Genomic DNA, 19,829 nt, shown 5'->3' on the forward strand with positions numbered 1-19,829 from the left:
TAAGAATTGTACCTGTGTTTGGAAATTGCTTATAGTTTGTATTTATTTTGTAATTTGGAATTTTTTTATGAATTAAAATTTTCTGTGACTGTTAAGCGTGTGTTATGAAGTATTGTCTGAACTTATATGTGTATCTTTAAACATAGCTGTGTTTTAACTACTTCATTAGCTGGAAGTATCACCTTGTTGGTAGGAAGGAGGGGCCCACCACACAAGCAGTAGCTAAACCTCACCTCAGAGGCTAGACAAGGAAGTAAGCTAGTTCTTGAAGAGTAGATGGATACAGTATAACCTCCTAATAGTGAGGATACCAGTAGATACCTATATTGGATAGGGCATTGCAGATGGGGAACCAAATACCACCACATTTTCTCCAAATAATCTTTGATACAGGTGAGTCCAAAGCACATTATCACTCATCAGGCTTGGGTCTTGTAGATGGTAGAAAAGTTTTAAGGCGTTCGGAAAAGAAACCTCTTGATTGTTTAAATGGTTGGTGTTTTAGATAAGTGAGTAGTTAATGGTGATCTTTCCATCCCTCCTTTCAATATACTGATGGTTGGCATACAGTACTTTGCTGCAGAATGACAACCAAGCAAGTGTGAGAATGTCAACCAAGCAAGGATGCAGAAGAGGTTCACAAGAATGCTCTTACATTAAGTACAGTATATGATTAATGGTAGGACTCTTAACCACGATGTACAGAGGGATCTTGGAAACTAATTCCATAGCTCACTGAAAGTATCTACACAAGAGTGGTGTAACGCTTAGTGTAATGCTAACCAGCGGTCAGAGTTCAGTTCGTGACACTGTCTGTAAGGAGTTTGTATGTTCTCCCCCTGACCGTGTGTGCTGCAGTTGCCCCCAACATTCCAAAGACCTACAAGTTCCTGTTAGTAAGTTGTGGGGCCAGAGGCATGGTGACATTTACAAGCTGCACTGAGCATGTATTTGGAATGTGGGAATGTGTTGGTTATTGATGCAAACGACACATTTCACTGTATTTTTTGATGAACCTGTGACATATATAGTTAATTCTTAAGAGTAAATATGGTAGTAAAGAAAGCATATGACATTAGTTCATTAGGGTATTGAGTTCAAAAGTCAAGAAGTTACATAAAATTGTAGTTAAGCTGCACTTGAAGTTTTGTGAATAATTATCATTGGCCCATTACAAGGGGGATGTAGTGGCTTTGGAAAGGATGCAGAAGAGTTTCACAAGAATGCTGGCAGGATTAAAGCGTGAAGAGAGATTGAACAAAATTGAGCTGTTTTCTCTGAAGCAACAGAAGCTAAGGGACAATCCAACCGTAATTCATAAGATTACGAGAAGCATAGATAAGGTAGCCAATCAGAATCTTTTCCCGATTGAAATATCAAGTATTTGACGACATGCATTTAAGCGGAGATATTGAAAGTTCAAAAGCAATATGCGGGAGAAGATTTTTTTTAAAACACAAAGTGGTAGTTGCTTGTAATGGGCTACCTGTGGAGAGTGGTGGAAGCAGATATGTTACTGGTATTCAAGTGCCTGTTAGTTAGGCACACTAATATGCACAGAATAGAAGGACATGGATCATGTAGAGACAGAAAATAATTAGCTCAATTCAGCAACAATTTCAGTACCAACATTTTGAGCCAAAGGGCCTGTTCCTATGCTGTATATTCTATGTTCAATATTCTATGAACATGGCTCCATTCACTTGCTGCAAATGATCACTGGTCAGTATCTGTGTGTGATGTTACCTGTTCATCAGTCCTGGCTTAAATATTTCCTAGGTCTTGCTGACGTTAAACTGGTGCTGATTCATTAATTTAGGAGTTGCAAATAAACTTAACATGATGAACTCCATCCTGGCATGAAGAGGGAAGGTCACTGATTAAGCAGCAGATATTGGTTGGGCACAGAACATAATACCAAATGACCTTTGCAGCAATTTCCTGGTGTTTAGACAACTGGCCCACAACAATGATATATATAAAGGTGTTAGTTATGCCTCCTCTCTGCTGAGTTTTTGCTCTAGCTCCCATTGACTTCTACCTTGCTACCGAAATGGGAACAGCAAAAGAAAGTTTAATTCAGAAAGTAGAATTAAACATTTAACCCAAATTTAGATGATTTATTTACAGTTATATCAACTTTCATTTTCACTTTATCATTTTCAGAATATTGGTGTTACAGAAAGGGCAAATTTAACTTTAACCAGAGCTTTGCTTGCAAAGGATTATTGTTATATGCACAACTACATGTATGCACAGTACAATGAAAAAAAATTACTTGCACAGCATCACATGTATATTGCATCATATAAGCAATAGTCACAGGAAAAACATACAAAAATTTCACAAACCTTTTTAATTTTTTTAAGCAGGCCTCATTCGAACTAGAAACTGCAAATCACAATTGTATAAATCACTTGAGGAATTTTATGAAGGATCAGTTACTTGAATTTGAAATGGCAGGGCTTCTATTGTAAGACAGAGTTATCATCCAAACCATAGCCATAGTTCAAACGCTCAATGAATAAGCATCAGGGAAATGCAATCTATAAAAATAAAAAACTTCAAATGCTGGAAACTTGAAATAAGAACAATCAATTCTGGCGTGTTTGGAAGGAGAGGTGAAAAGGGTAGAAGCGAGGTGGCTGTGGAAGCCCACTCAACTTTGCGAAATCTGGTTAACACAGAAACGAATTAGATACAAGTTAACATTATGTACAGAATAAATTGTTCAAAAGCTACAATTTCATACGGGTTATTTGTGAAGAACTCGACATGGTTTCCATATTTGAGCGGCATCCTTCCGAGCTGTATCTCTCAGGTACCGTAATACAACTGAGTACGAAAGAACGCCAAGGTGCTCTTGTCTCTATAGCAACAAAACGCTCTTCTGTCAACATCCTGTAAAATTCACTCTTCTTCCTCCGCAGCCAAAACAACAAAGCCCCCCAAATGATCCTGTTCAACACTCGAATCGCCGCTTGACGCCCTTTCCTCCTAATTCCGAAGTTCCAGCGGTTGCTTCTGCAAACCAAGCCACCGGTACTCACTGACGGCAACATCCGCATTGCCGGTCGGGTCCCCTAGTGATGACGTTTCTTTCGTTGTTGGGGCACGAGAACCTCGGTTGGGTCGCGTTCTGATGAAATCGGCACTGCTGACGTGACGGATGAAAAGATGGCAGCGGATATCACATTGCTATTTCGAGCGAGTGTGAAAACAGTGAAAACTCGGAACAAGGCGATCGGAGTCAACGCTGAGCCAGTCAGGGAGGAAATTCTGAGGAAGGGTAGGACCAGGCCGGAGTTCAGCGCCCGAGCACGAGAAGTGGTGAGTGTCAGAGGTATGCAGAGAGATGGAAACAGTGGTGGAGGAGAACTTATAACAGTTTGTTTTTACAGTGCACCTCTTTTATTATTGTATTATGAAATCCATAAGCTTTCCCCAACTGTCAATGACTGGCGAGCGGTAATCACAATTGTTGTGGCGTAAAATGAGATAAAATTATCTTTTGGGTTCATGTAAACTCAAATGCTGGGAGTAAAAAGGCAGTGAGTAATAAGTAAGAAAATAATATATATAAAGAACTCATCTTTCCTGACAGCATTTCACAAGCATTAATTTCTGGTTGAAGTGCAATTATTTAGGTAGACAAATAATGGCAGCTAGTGTATAGAAAATAATACCCTCAACAGTTAGACGTGTTATTTACATCTGGTGTCTGTGAGCAGTGGCCTGCTGGTTTCCCAAATGCTATGGAAATAGCATCCAAATAATTTCATGTTTGACAAATGCATCACATTCTCTGCACTACACTGAACACTGAACTGTCAGATCAGTGGAATTGCATAATACTAATCAGGTTCTAATACAGTACTGTTTCAGGAAAGAGTTTTGCTAAAAGCTCAAAATCAGAATCAGGTTTACTATCACCAGCATATGTAGTAAAATCTGTTGTTTTTGCAGCTGCAGTGCATTGCAATACATAATAATAAAACTGAATTACAATAAATATGTATAAATAGTTAAATTAAATAGGTAGTGTAAGAATTGTAGTGAGGTAGTGTTGATGGGTTCAATATCCATTCAGAAATCTAATATCAGAGGGGAAGAAGTTCTTGAATTGTTGAGTGTGTGTGGTCAGGTTCCTGTGTCTCCTCTCCTGATGGTAGCAATGAGAAGAGGGCATGGCCTGGGTGATGGGGGCCCTTAATGATGGATGCTGCCTTTTTGAGACATCACTTCTTGAAAATGTTCTGGATACTACAGAGGCTAATGCCCATGATGGAGCTGACTGAGTTCACATCTTTCTGCAGCTTCTTTCAATCCTGTTCAGTAGCACCGCACCCCCCCCCCGCACCATATTAGATATTGATACAACCAGTTAGAATGCTCTTCACATTACATCTGTAGAGAATTCCAAGTGTTTTTGGTGACATACCAAATCTTCTCAAACTCCTAATGAAATATAGCCACTATCGTGCCTTCTTTGTAGCTGCATTGATATGTTGGACTCTGGATAGATCCTCAGAGATGGCACCCTGGAACTTGCTCCCCTTTCCACTTCTAATTCCTTTATGAAGACTAGTGTATGTTCCCTTTCCTACCCTTTGTCTTACCCTTTCTGAAGTTCACAATCAGTTCTTTGGTCTTTACTGACGTTGAGTGCGAGGTTGTTGCTGAAACACCGCTCAGCTAGCTGGTACATCTCACTCCTGTACGCCATCCCTTCACCATCTAAAATTCTGCCAACAATAGTTGTGCCATCAGCAAATTTCTAGGTGGTATTTGAGCTGTGCCTAGCCGCATAGTCATTGTGCAGAGAGTAGAGCAGTGGGCTAAGCACACATTCTTGAAGTGTGCTAGTGTCGATTGTCAGTGAGGTGGTGACGTCAGGACTGGATGAAGGGTCTCGCCCCAAAACGTCGACTGTTTACTGTTCTTTCATAAATGCTGCTTGCCCTGTTGAGTTCCTCCAGTATTTTGTGTGTATAACCTTGCTTTCCAGCATCTGCAGGTTTTCTCTTGTCCATAAAGTTTGTGCTTGATTAGTACCTCTATGCAGAAGGAAAGAAAATTAACCAGGTTGTGGTTTTCTTCTTTGTGTTTGTGGATTGGAATTTTTTAAAATAACATACTTGGGTCCTGATGAAGGGTTTCGGTCCAAAACGTCAACTGTTTATTCCCATCCATGGATGCTGCCTGACTTGTGAGTTTCTCGAGAATGCTGTGTTTATTATGCGTTAGCCTTTTTAAAAAAAATTCAAATATACGGTTATGGAGAGAACTGTAGTTTCATCGGAGTACATGTGGATGCTTATCTCAAGTTAAACTTGATGAAAATCAGAAAATCCATTCAAAACAACCAATTATTTACATACTGATCATTGTGAGGAAGAACTTCCTAACATCAATGATTGGGTGTATATCCTGTGGTCAGGGCCATTGATGAATTAAGAGAAGTCATCCAGGTTTACCTTTCATCTATTGCTAAATATATTATCTAAAGTATTTATGTGCTGCGTGTGATAGAATTTTATTGAAGAAACAATTCTGTACTTTATCATTAATCCTGTTTGGAAAATTGCTTCTGGACCTTTGGTGTATGTAATATTCTAAAGAATAGATACAGTGCCTATAAAAAGTATTTACACCCCTGTTCCCGGATAAGTTTTCATGTTGTATTGTTTTACAACATTGAATCACAGTGGATTTAATTTGGTTTATTGACACTGATCAACAGAAAAGACTCTTTTGTGTCAAAGTGAAAACAAATTTCTACAGATTGGTCTAAATTTATTATAATTATTAAACACAAAATAATTGATTGCATAATTACTCACCCCCTTCAAGTCAGTATTTAATAGATGTACCTTTGGCAGCAATTTCAGTCATGAGTCTGTGTGGATAGGTACCAATTAGCTTTGCACATCTGAACAAAACTGCCCAAGCTCTGTCGGATTGCATGGGGATTGTGAGTGAACATCTTTTTTCAAGTCCAGCCACAAATTCTCAATTGGATTGAGCTCTGGACTCTGACTTGGCCACTCCAGACATTAACTTTGTTGTTTTTAAGCCATTCCTGTGTAGCTTTGGTTTTATGCTTGGGGTCATTGTCTTCTTAAAAAGCAAATCTTCTCCCAAGTTGCTGTTCTCTTGCAAACTGCATCAGGCTTTCCTCCAGGATTTCCCTGTATTTTGCTGCATTCATTTTACCCTCTACCTTCACAAGCTCTCCAGGGCCTGCTGCAGTGAAGCATTCTCATAGCATAATGCAGCCACCACCATGCTTCATGGTAGGGATAGTGTGTGTTTGATAATGTGCAATATTTTGCTTACGCCAAACATAGCATTTAGTCTGATGGCCAAAAAAGTTAATTTTGGTTTCACCAGACCATGGAACCTTCTTCCAGCTGACTTCAGAGTCTCCCACATGCCTTCTGGAAAACTCTCACCAAGATTTCATGTGATTTTTTTTTCAACAGTGGCTTTCTTTTTGCCACCCTTCCATAAAGCTGTGACTGGTGAAGCACCCAGGCAGCAGTTGTTGTACGCACAGTCTCTCCCATCTCAGCCACTGAAGCTTGTAACTCCTTCAGAGTTGTCACTGGTCTCTTGGTGGCCTCCCTCACTAATTTCCTTCTTACACAGTCACTGTAAGTAAAGCCCTTCGAGATTGAGAATTATCGCCAGCACTTTACTTTAGCCAGGAGTAGTACTGTCGGCCCAGATTGATGAGGTTGCTGAATATAGAGCTGAGAAGGGTGAGTTGAGTGCAGATTAGATTGAATTAGAGTGAAGAGGCAACAAAGAATGAACTATGAAGGAACTGAGAGAGTTTCTCCCGTTTAGTGTCTGTAATAATAGAACCCACAGTTAACAGAGATCAATGAAGTGCAATTGTGGCTCAAGAATATTTTGCACATTGTAAAAAATACTGATTGCATTACTTAATTTGGATTGATAATATCTGATTATCACCAGCTAAGTTAGGTATTGCTACATTTGCACAGAGAATCAGCATCAGATTTATTATCACTGACATACGACATGAAGTTTTATTGTTTTACAGCAGCAGTATAATGCTTAGAAATAAAAATCTCTGAATTACAAGACTAAATAGTACAAAAAAGAAATAATGAGTTAGTGTTCATGGCTTAAGGACTGTTCAGAAATCTGTTAGCGGAAGGGAAGAAGCTGGGTGACCCTTCAGACTTCTGCACTACCTCTCCATTAGATTAGATTATGAGGACACGCAGTCCTCTTTTATTGTCATTTAGTAATGCATGCATTAAGAAATGATACAATGTTCCTCCAGTATGATATCACAGAAACACAAGCCACACCAAGACTGAAAAACTGACAAAAACCACATAATGATAACATATAGTTACAACAGTGCAAAGCAATACCGTAATTTGATAAAGAACAGACCATGGGCACGGTAAAAAAAGTCTCAAAGTCCCTCGAAAGTCCCATCATCTCACGCAGATGGTAGAAGGAAGAAAAACTCTCCCTGCCATGAACCTCCAGCGCTGCAAACTTGCTGATTCAGCACCCTGGAAGTACCCGACCACATCTATTGTCAGATATTGTTGTTGTGGTGTTGGAGTTACGTTCAAGAAAACAATGAAATGCTGCACTGCCACCGGTTACCCCGTACAAACTACAACAGCCAACCGGCGTTTGCAGATTTAAACACTCTGGAGAGTGTTTTAGAAAAGCTCCGTTTTCGGGGGAGGAACACACCGTTTCAGTGTGGACGGAGGGTCAAAACGAAGAGAAAAAGCTTCAGTTATGGATTTTACTGGTCTAGTGTGGACGTAGTCTGAGATTCTTTTTCTGCAAACTGTCTATAGAACAGTAACTGCAAACAGGATCAATGGACAACAAACTGCAAATGCAGATATAAATAAATAGCAATAAATAACAAACATGAAGTCCTTAAGTGAGTGTCATTGTCCCGTTTTGTTAAAAAGCTTGATGGTTGAGGGGTTGTAACTGTTCTTGATGGAGTGTGGCATCAAAAGTAAAGTCAACAGAAAAACAAAAAAAGTTCACAGTGAGACCTTGGAAAGTCTGGACTACTGACAGAACCCAAAGAATTGGTGTGAAGACAAGTTTCCTTGATCCCAAGAAAATGCCTATGAAGAAGGTAAAGTTTATAGGTTTTGAAGGTAGAATCTAGAAGTCTTCGGGACCTGCTACTGTACATATAGTTACTGATACAGACTGCGAGTATCACCTCCTAGTTTGTCACTCTCTCTCCTCCACCTGCCACCTTTTCACTTACCTGATCTTTCCTGTCACCTGTAAGCTTATATTCCTCCCCCTCCCTCCCCAACTTCTTATTTCTGTGTTCCGCCCCCTTTCCAATCCAGATGAAGGTTTTGACCCAAACCGTCAACTGTTTATTTCCCGCAATAGATGCTACCTGACCTGCTGAGTTCCTCCAACGTTTTCTGTGTGTTGCTCATCTATTTTCGTGATAATATTGGACAGAATGGTTACATAAATAACATGTCCATTGCCAGTTAGAAGGATCACTTGGTCCTCGATGATTTTGGTTTAAAGGTGGAAACTTTTACATTTTAGATATATTTGAGTGTAATATTCCAGAACCTGCATTCAAGGAGTTCTGGAGTGTTGTACCTTCAAGCATGCAGGCAATTGAGAGTATTGTATGCCTTGTAGGTTGCAGAAATGCCTTAGGAAATTTAAGTTGAATCAGTTTCTAGTTCCTGTTCTTGTAGCCATAATGTTAGTGTGATTTAATAATGGTAGAACAGTTGATTGTTAGATTGTTTATTTTTGTACAAATAATTTCCCAACACCTAAGTGGCGCAAAAGTTATTGACCATTAATCAAAATTTATTCTGCTGCCTTAATCTCGCTTGCTTGCTGGGCTCCATGTTGAAGAAAATATTTATCTTGGACCTGGGAGGGGATCCAGGAGTACCCCTATTAACTGTTTGGAGAGGGACATTTATCATTGATGGTTTGTTTGGAAAGGAGAGAAATCAGAGTTATTTACCACTGATATGTTGCTTTTGAAAAGAGAGAGAGAGAGACGAAGATTAGTGGTTGGACTGTCACTTTAAGGCATTGGAAGTGACTTTGGATTTTTACTGAGTTTGGAGTTGGAGGCAGCACCGAACAGCTCGAAGGTTGCTATGGTGACCGAAGGTGGTGGACACTCGATGTTATGATTTTCAGCTGGTTATTGATGTTACTTCCAAGGACTTGTTGCCTGCTTGTGCACTCCTTTACAGACAAAGGAAGGAGGGACTCTTTGAATGACAGGTGATGCTCAGCCTGGTGGAATAAATGAGAGGTCAGATGATACAGACCTCAGGGCACATGATCCAGACACTGAATGAGCATTGTTGTGCCCGCAGAGAAAGTGGGTTTTGGAGGATTGATCAGACGGATCGATCCAAAGTGCTATCCCAGCTTGAAGGAGAAGGGGTTGACTGGTGGGGAGTTGTCTATGTGTCCACCCTCGCCTGGGTGATAGCTCCACCACAGGAAGACCGGTCCTCCTGGTTAAAGTCACAGTCGGTGACTTGTAAAGGATTTCGGAGGATGACAAGAAGATCGATGGCATCAGCTCACCTGAGGATTCAACTCACTCTCTCTCTCTCTCTCTCTCTCTCTCTCTCCATCACTACTCAACTAAATACTACAAACTGAACTGAACTGAACTTTACTCAACATTGTAAGACTGTATCTTTTTACCCCTAGACTTAACGAAGCTTGTTTTTTTCATACATATATATTCCACACTTACTTTTATATATAATTATTGCTAACCTGTTTGATTTATTTACGTTTATATTACTGTATTGCATAGTTACTAATAAATATTATTAGTTTATAGCAATACGAGACTCCAAAGTGGTTTCTATTTCTGCTGGTTCTTTATCCCCGTCACGGGGTCCGTGACAGACCAAAGAACTGCAAATGCTAGTCATTTCAAAGAAAAACAGAGATTGCTGCCTAACCTGTGCCCACTTCCAGCATTGGTGAGAAGAAAAACTGAACTGAAGTTTCAGGTCAATTTCCAGATCGTTCATACCCTTGAATGGCTTCTGAAATTTCTTCAGTGACTGCAGGTGTAAGCAGTACTCTTGCAAATCACTGTCTGTGAAAGAGAGTGCCATATTTTCCATGCAGGGAAACTGTGATAACATTCTTCTCCCAATGTTTTGCTTATGTATTTCCAATTTTCTGCTAAAAGTGGACACTGCACTTTTTGCCTAGATGAAATTGAAATTTTCATCATGCAGTTTCAGAAATTTAGACTGATAATTTTGTCATACAGGGATTCTCCAAGAGGCGCTCATGGAGTGAGGTTGTTTTTGGCTTCGCTCCATTACCGTTACTTTTTTTTTTAAACCTATGATCTCCCTTACTTAATTTAGTTTTACCTACACTAGAAGATTTATTCTGTACTATTGATTTATCCTTGAACTGTAACTGAAACTTGAGGAAATGAGCAAAGAAATAAGTACAAGATCTAAAGTGCGAGATCCAAAAAACGGGAAGGATTCCGACGGGAACGGGAAGAAAAAGGTGAATCCAAGCAAACTGAACTATCTTATGATATTCTGTTGAATCTTTTAAATGAAAATTTTGAACAACGTCAAAGTTTTAAAGAAGATTTAAAGTCAATTATGGACTCTTTGAAATCGCTTGATTGTGAAGTTCAACATCAAAGTAAAATTACTGAATTGGACATTGAAGCTGGGAAGAGAGATTTGAAAATTGAGAATTTGGAGCAAAAATTATCTTTGACTAAACAACTGGAACGTTTTAAATCCAAGATTATTGATCTTGAAAACCGATCTAGAAGACAGAACTTACGTATAATTGGTCTCCCCGAGGATGTCGAGGAACGAGATCTTTCAAAATTCTTCTCTCAACTTTTAAAAGATGCGTTTAACTCTGTATTCCCGGACGATCCTCCATTGCTTGACCGTGTTTACCGTACATTGCGTCCTAAACCGTCCTCCGAATTTAAACCAAGGCCAATGATCCTCCGTTTCCATTATGTTCACATTATAGAGCATCTCATTCGAATTGCCCGTTGGCAAGGTATGATTAAATTTTAACATTATCATTTCCGTTCAGTGGAAGATTACAGTCGAGAAGTGATGAAGGAGCGGCTGGCTTTTAAACCTCTGATGTCGGAGTTCTACCAAAAAGGTCTCAGTCCCGCCCTATTGTATCCTGCCCGTTTAAGAATTTCTCCTTCGGAGGGTCCACGTTGTGTCTTCCATTTCACAAGTGCGGCTCAAAGTTTTTTGGATGAGCACTATTCAACTGCTATGGATACTTTGCTCTAATTAATGTCTAGCTCTCGCAGCATCGGCTCTGTCTTTAAACGCAAACAACAGGAATTCTGCAGATGCTGGAAATTCAAGCAACACACATAAAAGTTGCTGGTGATCGCTGAAGAGATGCTGCCTGGCCTGCTGCATTCACCAGCAACTTTTATGTGTGTGGCTCTGTTTTTACGTGCTTTTTCTTTAAAGTCTATAATCATCGTATGAAGAAGGTATTTTATAAATTCAAGATTTTCGTTTTCGGTTAGCAGTTTAGGCATTTTTCACATCAAAGTTTTTTCTTGTTGATGATTTCATTTTTTTTTACTTTGTTAATTCCTAATTATTTGATTTCTGACATTGCCACTAACGATTTGATGGTGAATTTCTATTGTATGGAGGAATATCTTGTTTATTTTTTGCTTCGTATAATTAAGATGGCGATCTGTTTCCCTTCTTTCATAATATATTTTGTTCTTTTCACTACGCCATCTTTTCAGTTTCCTTCTCCCCATAATTCCTTTCTTTTTTTTTTGAAGTGCCATTTTCAATTATTTATGTTTGTAATTGATTAATAATATGCATTGGCACTTTTTCCATTCATTTTAGAAATAACAATATGAAGATGATTATAGTACGGTGTTTAATTTTTTTTGGATTTTGGGGGGTTCTCTTTTTAACATATACCTTTGGAGTTGCCTTCTGGAGAAATGGGGGTAGAATTAGTATTAGTTCTTAGTTCTTTTTCTGGCCCTTTCTGGCTTACTTTTGGGACTTTATGGGTGGAGGGCTGGGGGCTCGTTAATTTTTTTTATTAATTTATTCTGTTGGGCTGATTCAGTACTACAAAGATGTCTGCAGTGTCGTGACTTCTGGTTCCACTCTGAATATTTATTCCTTTTCTGATTTCATGAGTTTGCATTATGGTTAACTCTTTATATACCAAAAGGTTGATTTTCAATTATGGCTCAGATCATTAGTTTTGTCTCTTGGAATACAAATGGTTTAAACCATCCAATAAAACGGAAAAAGATTTTTAAAGTATTCCAAAGACTGAATGCTGATATTATTTTTGCGCAAGAAACTCATGTGAGGAAAGAGGATAATCAACGTTTCTTTAGGTTTTGGAAGGCGAACAGTATCACTCGAACTCTCAGGCCAAAGTGAAAGGAGTTTTAATTTTTATAGATTCCTCAATTACATTTACTCATCAAGACATTGTTTCAGATCTGAGTGGTAGATTTTTGTTAATTACTGGGTTACTTTTTAATAAAAAAGTTGCTATGGTTAATGTTTATGCTCCAAACATGGATTATCCTGAATCTTTTAAGCATTTATTCACTTCTTTTCCAAATTTAACTGAGTATATGTTGATAATGGGTGGTCATTTTAATTGCTGTTTAAATCCTCTGATGGAAAGATCCATGTCTAGTCAGGCTTTAACGAATAAGTCGGCTACTCTTATTAACTCTTTTATGATTGACTCTGGAATTTCAGAAATTTGGAGATTTTTACACCCTAAGGATAAAGAGTTTTCATTCTTTTCACATGTTTATCATTCTTATGCTCAAATTGACTACTTTTTTTGTCGACTCTTGTTTAATTCCATCTGTAATTTTGACTGTAATCATGACATTATCACCATTTCTGATCATGCTCCAATGAAACTTTCTATCAAGTTAATGGATACTTTTTCTACTATTAGACAATGGCAATTTAATGCTAATTTGCTTCAAGACCCGGATTTTGTTAAGTTTATGAAGGAACAGATTGATCTCTTCTTTTCAACTAATATTACAGAAGAAATCTCCAACAGGATAGTATGGGACACCTTTAAAGCATATATCCGCGGACAGATTATTTCTTATTCTGTTGGTTTGAAAAAACATATTAAGAATGAAGCACTTTTGTTGGTTAATAAAATTAAAGAAATTAGTAAGGAGCTTTATAAACAGAGAGTCAAACTTCAAATGGAACACAGCTTATTATTAACATCCCCGATTGAAAATCAATTAATGAAAACCAGAAGTGAGTTTTATATACATAGTGACAAATTGGGTAAATTATTAGCTAATCAATTGAAAACTGCTTCGGTTAAACGTCAAATTACAAAGATTCGCAAACATGATGACACCTTGACAGTTAATCATGATGAGATAAACAAATCTTTTCAGGAATTTTACACCTCCTTATACCATTCTGAGTTTCCTCTTGATCCCAATTCCATGCATGACTTTTTAAGGAAATTGAATTTTCCGAAATTATCACCCAAACAATGTTTAACATTAGAAACTCCTATTACAGATGAAGAAATAACAGCTGTTATTTCCTCAATGAATTCCGGCAAAGCACCTGGTCCAGATGTTTTACAGTGGAATTTTTAAAGTTTTTTTCTTCTGTTCTTTCTCCTTGGTTGTCTAGAGTTTTTAAAGAAGCAATCAGATTAGGTAAATTACCACAATCATTTTATGGAGCTTCTATTTCTTTAATTCTTAAAAAGAATAAAGATCCTACTGATTGTGGATTATACAGACCAATATCTCTCCTGAATGTACATTCAAAAATTTTTTCTAAAATATTAGCAACTAGGTTAGAGAAGGTATTACCTTAAATTATCTCTGTGGACCAAACTGGATTTATTAAAAATCATTATTCATCTTTTAATATTAGGAGGTTAATGAATATTGTTTATACTCCTTCACTTAGTACTCCGGAATGTGTTATTTCATTAGATGCTGAGAAAGCTTTTGATAGAGTTGAATGGCCATATCTATTTAATGTGCTTGAGAAATTTAATTTTAGTCCGATACTTATATCTTGGATTAAATTGATATGTCAAACCCCTTTAGCTTTGGTTTGTACTAATAATCAAAGATCTCCCTTTTTTCACTTATCTCGAGGTACTAGGCAGGGATGCCCTCTTAGTCCATTATTATTCGATATTGCCCTTGAACCTTTATCAATTGCTATCCGAGACTCACCTAAGATTTTTGGTATTACCCGTGGGAATGAAATACATGAGTTATCATTATATGCAGATGATTTGTTGTTATACATTTCTAATCCAGGGAAATCCATTCCCGCTATTTTATCTTGGTTGGCTCAGTTTAGTGATTTTTCTGGTTATAAATTGAACCTTAATAAGAGCATACTATTTCCCCTAAATATGCAGTTTCCAATTTATGGTTGTTTACCATTTAAATTGGTTACCGACTTTTTTACATATTTAGGGGTTAAAATTACGAAAAAGCATAAGGATCTCTTTCAGGCTAATATTTTACCTTTAATTGATCAGATTAAACCTTTGTTTGCTAAATGGTCACCAATGTCTCTGTCATTGATCGGTCGGATCAATGCTATCAAGGTGATTATTTTACCTAAATTTTTATATTTATTTCAAGCGGTGCCAATTTTTATTCTGAAATCCTTTTTTGATAATATTGATTCCAAAATTTCTTCATATATATGGTAGAACAAAAATCCTAGGTTAGGTAAAAGACATTTACAGAAATCTAAAAAGTAGGGGTTTTTGGCTTTGCCAAATTTTAGATTTTACTATTGGGCAATTAATATTCGATATTTAAAATTTTGGTTATGGGACTTGGACGTAACTTCAAGTCCACATTGGGTAAATCTTGAATGTAATTCTTTACAAGGGTTTTCATTGGGTTCTATTTTAGGGACTTCGCTTCCCTTTACTCTTTCTAAACTCTATAAACAAATGGATAACCCAATAGTAAAACATACTTTACATATATGGTTTCAATTTCGAAAATTTTTTGGGTTGCTAAAATTTATTTTAGCAAGTCCTATTATATCTAATTTCTTCTTTCAACCCTCTATTATGGATCAAGCATACCTGGCTTGGAAAACTAAAGATATAGCACGATTTTGTGATCTATTTTTGGGTAATTGTTTCATGTCCTTTGAACAATTATCTAATAAATATAACTTGCCTAGATCCCTTTTTTTTTTAGATATTTACAGATTAGAAACTTTTTAAATGCTGTTTTTCCTACCTTCTGGAATTTATATTGAACGGGTATTTTGGAAAAAATTTTAGATTTAAATCCTTTTCAGGAAGGTGTAATAGCAACTATTTATTCTATAATTATGAAAATACGTCCAGACGTATCTAACAAAGTTAAGACTGGTTAGGAAAGGGAACTTAAGATTACTTTACTGATTGAAAAATGGGGAAAAATTCTTCAGTTAGTTAACTCATCCTCTATATGTGCTAAACATGCGTTGATACAGTTTAAAGTGGTGCATAGGGCTCATATGTCTAAGGATAAATTAGCTCATTATTATTTTCATATAAATCCTGTATGCGATAGATGCCGCTTTGAGATAGCTTCTTTAACTCAACTGTTTTGGTCATGTCCTCCTTTGAAAAAATATTGGAAAGATTTTTTCGATATTATTTCAACTGTTCTGAATATTGATTTACAACCTCACCCTATTACTGCAATTTTTGAGTTACCAATGATGGAATCAAGTTACTTAACCTCTTCAGCTCGACGGATGATTGCATTTCTTACGTTAATGGCTAGAAGATCCATTTTGCTGAATTGGAAAGAGATTAATCCTCCCACCACATTTCATTGGTTCTCTCAAACTAAGTTGTGTTTAAACTTAGAAAAAATTAGAAGTGTTATTTATGATCCCTCTATTAAATTCGAAAATACTTGGAGGCCATTTATTCAATACTTACATATGATATAATTTGACCTTTTCCAAACATTCTATTTCTTTTTAATATATGTTGAGAGGAGCGGAATTGATGATACGAATGGTTCTTTTTTTTTTGATGTTACATAACTGCCCATGTCTTTTTTTTTAGTTTAGTTGGTTAAAACTATTTAGGCTAATTTTTCTTTTGGGATATATTTTTATATTAGATTAGATTAAAAAAGTATAAAGTATAAAGATTAGATTATGAGGACACTCAGTCCTCGTTTATTGTCATTTAGAAATACATGCATTAAGAAATGATACAATGTTCCCCCAAAGTGATATCACAAAAAAAAGGACAAACCAAAGACTAACACTGACAAGACCACATAATTATAACATATAGTTACAGCAGTGCAAAGCAATACCATAATTTGATAAAGAGCAGACCATGGGCACAGTAAAAAAAAAGTCTCAAAGTTCCGATGGACTCCCGATAGTCCCTGATAGCAGGTGGCAGAAACTCTCCCTGCCATAAACCTCCAGGTGCCGATAACTGTTGATGCATTGGAAGCACCTGACCACAGCTGACTCTGAGTCCATCCGAAAACTTCAAACCTCCGACCAGCCCTTCGACTCCGAGCACTGAGCACCATTCTCTGCTGAGCACTTCCACCCTGTCCTAGCTGCTGAGCAACAAGCAAAGCTGACGATTCGGGGCCTTCCCCTCCGGAGATTCTGGATCACGCAGTAGCAGCCGCAGCGAAAAAGGCATTTCAGAAGTTTCTCCAGATGTTCCTCCGTTCTCTCACATCTGTCTCCATCAAATCAGGATTGTGCACAGCACCCTACTTGACAGATAACAGATATCATTCACCAGAGTGGCCACGCAAGCTGCGTCGTGTCGCCATCTTCTGCTCCTAGAGATGTGAGTCCCATGAAGAGCCTGAATATATATATATATATATTTTTTTTTTTTTCCCTTTTTCATGATTTTTTTTGTATATTATATTTGTATTCTGTATGATTGGGAGGTTTAATACCTGTGTGTCAACTGGGTTTATATTTAAATATGTTAATTCTAACAATGTAATCCCAATAACTTTGTATCAATACTATGTTGTGTTTATCATTATGAAACCAATAAAAGGATTGAAAAAGTAATTTTGTCATACAGATAGGCTGGGTATGCCATGTCTCCACGTGGATGTTCAACCTTGTTTCCCAAGCTCTTGTTGACTTTGAGCAAAAACTCAACCACAGTATGAAAAAGATCAAAGAAACATTTTAAGCCGCAGCCTTTCCATAGCCAGTGCACTTCAGTGTGAAGAAGAAAGCGTTCAAACTGTTCATCGTTTACTTGGCATAATTGGCAAAATATTCTGTGATTTAATGAATGACCTTTCATTTTGTTGATGGCAGATATTACAAGAGTCATGCTTGAAAAAAGTCGCTGGCTAAAGTTTTTGGCTGCAAGATGTTGACGGTGAATTAAACAATGGATTGCAAACAGACTTGAAATTTCTTTGTAAATAAATGCAACTAAACCCAGCATGGTGCTCCATCTGTTGTACAAGAAATCATGTTTCTTCCTAATCAGAATACTTTTATCCTCAATATACATTGAGCTGTTTGTAGATTGCTTTTCCTTTGATACATTTTTAACTTTTTGCAAAAGAGAATCTCTTCATAAACTTTTCCATTTTTACTAAACCATTAGCCATTATAAGCCATTAGCAATGCCTGTTGTCTCGCACAGTTGACTCATCTAGTTATATATCAAATTCTGTTTTTTTATAGCTCTCTGCATAGTTGACACTCAATGCCTTCACTGATTTTGTCAATACGATGAGCTACAGAATCATTACTCAGAGGAATTGGTTTTAAAATACTGGTATCTATTTTGAGAACAGTGGTGAGCGCTTCTGATACAGCAGGCAATATTAATCTTTCACCAATTGTATGAGATTTTCCACATTTTGCTATCGTTTTGGAAATGTTATAGGAAGCAATGAGACCACTATCAAGGATATTTTTAGTTTTCTTGTCAAATGACTCCAAATGTGCAACGCTTTTCAAATGCTGCTTTCATCTTCTGAAACTGAGTAATACCATAAGTAGCCTTTTCAGGGTGTCTTTTATGGAAGTGTTCCTGAAATCTTGATCGTTTCATGACTTCATTAGACAGTACAGTATTGCAAATAAGACACATGGGGTGTTGCTGATCTGACAGGAACAGAATAAAACCGTACTCCAGGTATGCAACATTGTATTGATGCACTTCCTATCATTTCTGTTTCCTAGCAGGATTAGAATTCAAGGCTCCACTGCCTTCAGAATCATAGAGATCACGGTGTATGTATTGATGCAACATTTATAGGGCTAAGTTAAAATTAAAAATTAACACAAACTGGGAATACCTATCAGATGTTGATGACAGCAACGAGTTGACACGTTCCGTCTTGTCTCGTGCCTTGAGTTAGTGTGCCACTTACCCTCCCCCACCCCAAGAATCTTGAATTAGATTAGATTAGATTAGATTCAACTTTATTGTCATTGTGCCGAGTACAGATATAAAGCCTATGAAATGCATTTAGCATCTGACCAGAAATGCGAAGAATAGTGTTATTTACAAAATAACTGTGAATAAAAAAAAGTGCTACAGCACACAAATATAAAAGTACTGAGACAGTACAATATGGATGCAGTACTGCTTAGCGCTGTGATGAGAGGTTCAACAGTGTCACAGCCTCAGGGAAGAAGCTGTTGCTGTGCCTGCTGGTGCGGAAGCGGAGGCTCCTGTAGCGCCTACCGGATGGGAGCAGAGTAAAAAGTCCATGGTTAGGGTGAGATGCATCCCTGATAATGCATTTTGCCCTGCCTAGGCAGTGCCCCTGATAGCTTCTATTTCCCCAAACACCCCCTTTGGACACAACCGCCCCCATTGGGAATCACTGTTCTAGATCCTATTTGAACCTTAGCCAGCCTTTACTGCTCACCACACCACCAATTTTGGTGTCATCGGCAAACTTATTAATCATGCCACCTCCAGTGTGAAAATCAACCCACCATCATCAGACTCCTCCCACTGAGCCAGTTTGATATATGCACTTGGCTGGCTCACTCTGGATCCCATGTGACCTTGTCTTTTGGACTAGCCTACCATGTGGGACCTTTATGAAAAGCCTTGCTAAAGACCATTGGACAACATCTGCCGACCTGCCCTGGTCAACCCTGTTGATCACCTCTTCAAAAAAAACTTAATTGTATTCATGTGACATGATTTCCTATGTACAAAGTCTATTTTTCCTCAGCAACACACGCAAAAATACTGGAGAAACTCAACAGGTCAGATAGCATCCATGGAAATGACCAAACAGTCAACATATTGGGCTGAGACCCTTCTTCAGGACTAGAAAGGAAGGGCAAAGACACTAGAATAAAAAGTGGGAGGGGGAGAGGAAGGAGGATAGCTAGAAGGTGATAGGTGAAGCCAGGAGGGTTGGAATAGTAGAAGACTGGAGAGGAAGGAATCTGAAAGGAGAGGAGACTGGGCCTTAGGAGAAAGGGAAGGAGCAGGGGCACCAGTAGGCAGCTGTCAATCCCAGGGGATCATGGGTTTGCACCTCTAGTGGACTGCGTCCTCTCCAGGGTGCAACTCTGGGCAGAAAGATTTGAAGAACAGGCTGATGCCTGTGCAGCGGGTACCCCCTCTCCATATCACTGATGTAGTCCAAGGTAAGGGCAAGCGGCGATACAGCTTGGCACCAGTGTCATTGCTAGGTTGCCGGACTGAAGTTGTAAACAACATCAAACTGCCTTAGGGAC

The 19,829-nt window shown here is 38.0% G+C and overlaps 1 protein-coding gene across 1 annotated transcript in view; it reads left to right on the forward strand.

Annotated features, from left to right (window-relative positions):
- The first annotated feature begins 3,099 nt into the window (after window positions 1-3,099).
- stx18 (syntaxin 18) overlaps window positions 3,100-19,829 on the forward strand; it is a 207,307-nt gene continuing 190,577 nt past the window's right edge. Inside the window, exon 1 of the mRNA XM_072256300.1 lies at window positions 3,100-3,330. Coding sequence (XP_072112401.1) covers window positions 3,178-3,330 — 153 coding nt within the window. The 5' untranslated portion in view covers window positions 3,100-3,177. The remainder of the gene's footprint in view (window positions 3,331-19,829) is intronic.

This window comes from Mobula birostris, chromosome 4, assembly GCF_030028105.1.
Source record: "Mobula birostris isolate sMobBir1 chromosome 4, sMobBir1.hap1, whole genome shotgun sequence".
Classification (NCBI taxonomy): Eukaryota; Metazoa; Chordata; class Chondrichthyes; order Myliobatiformes; family Myliobatidae; genus Mobula; species Mobula birostris.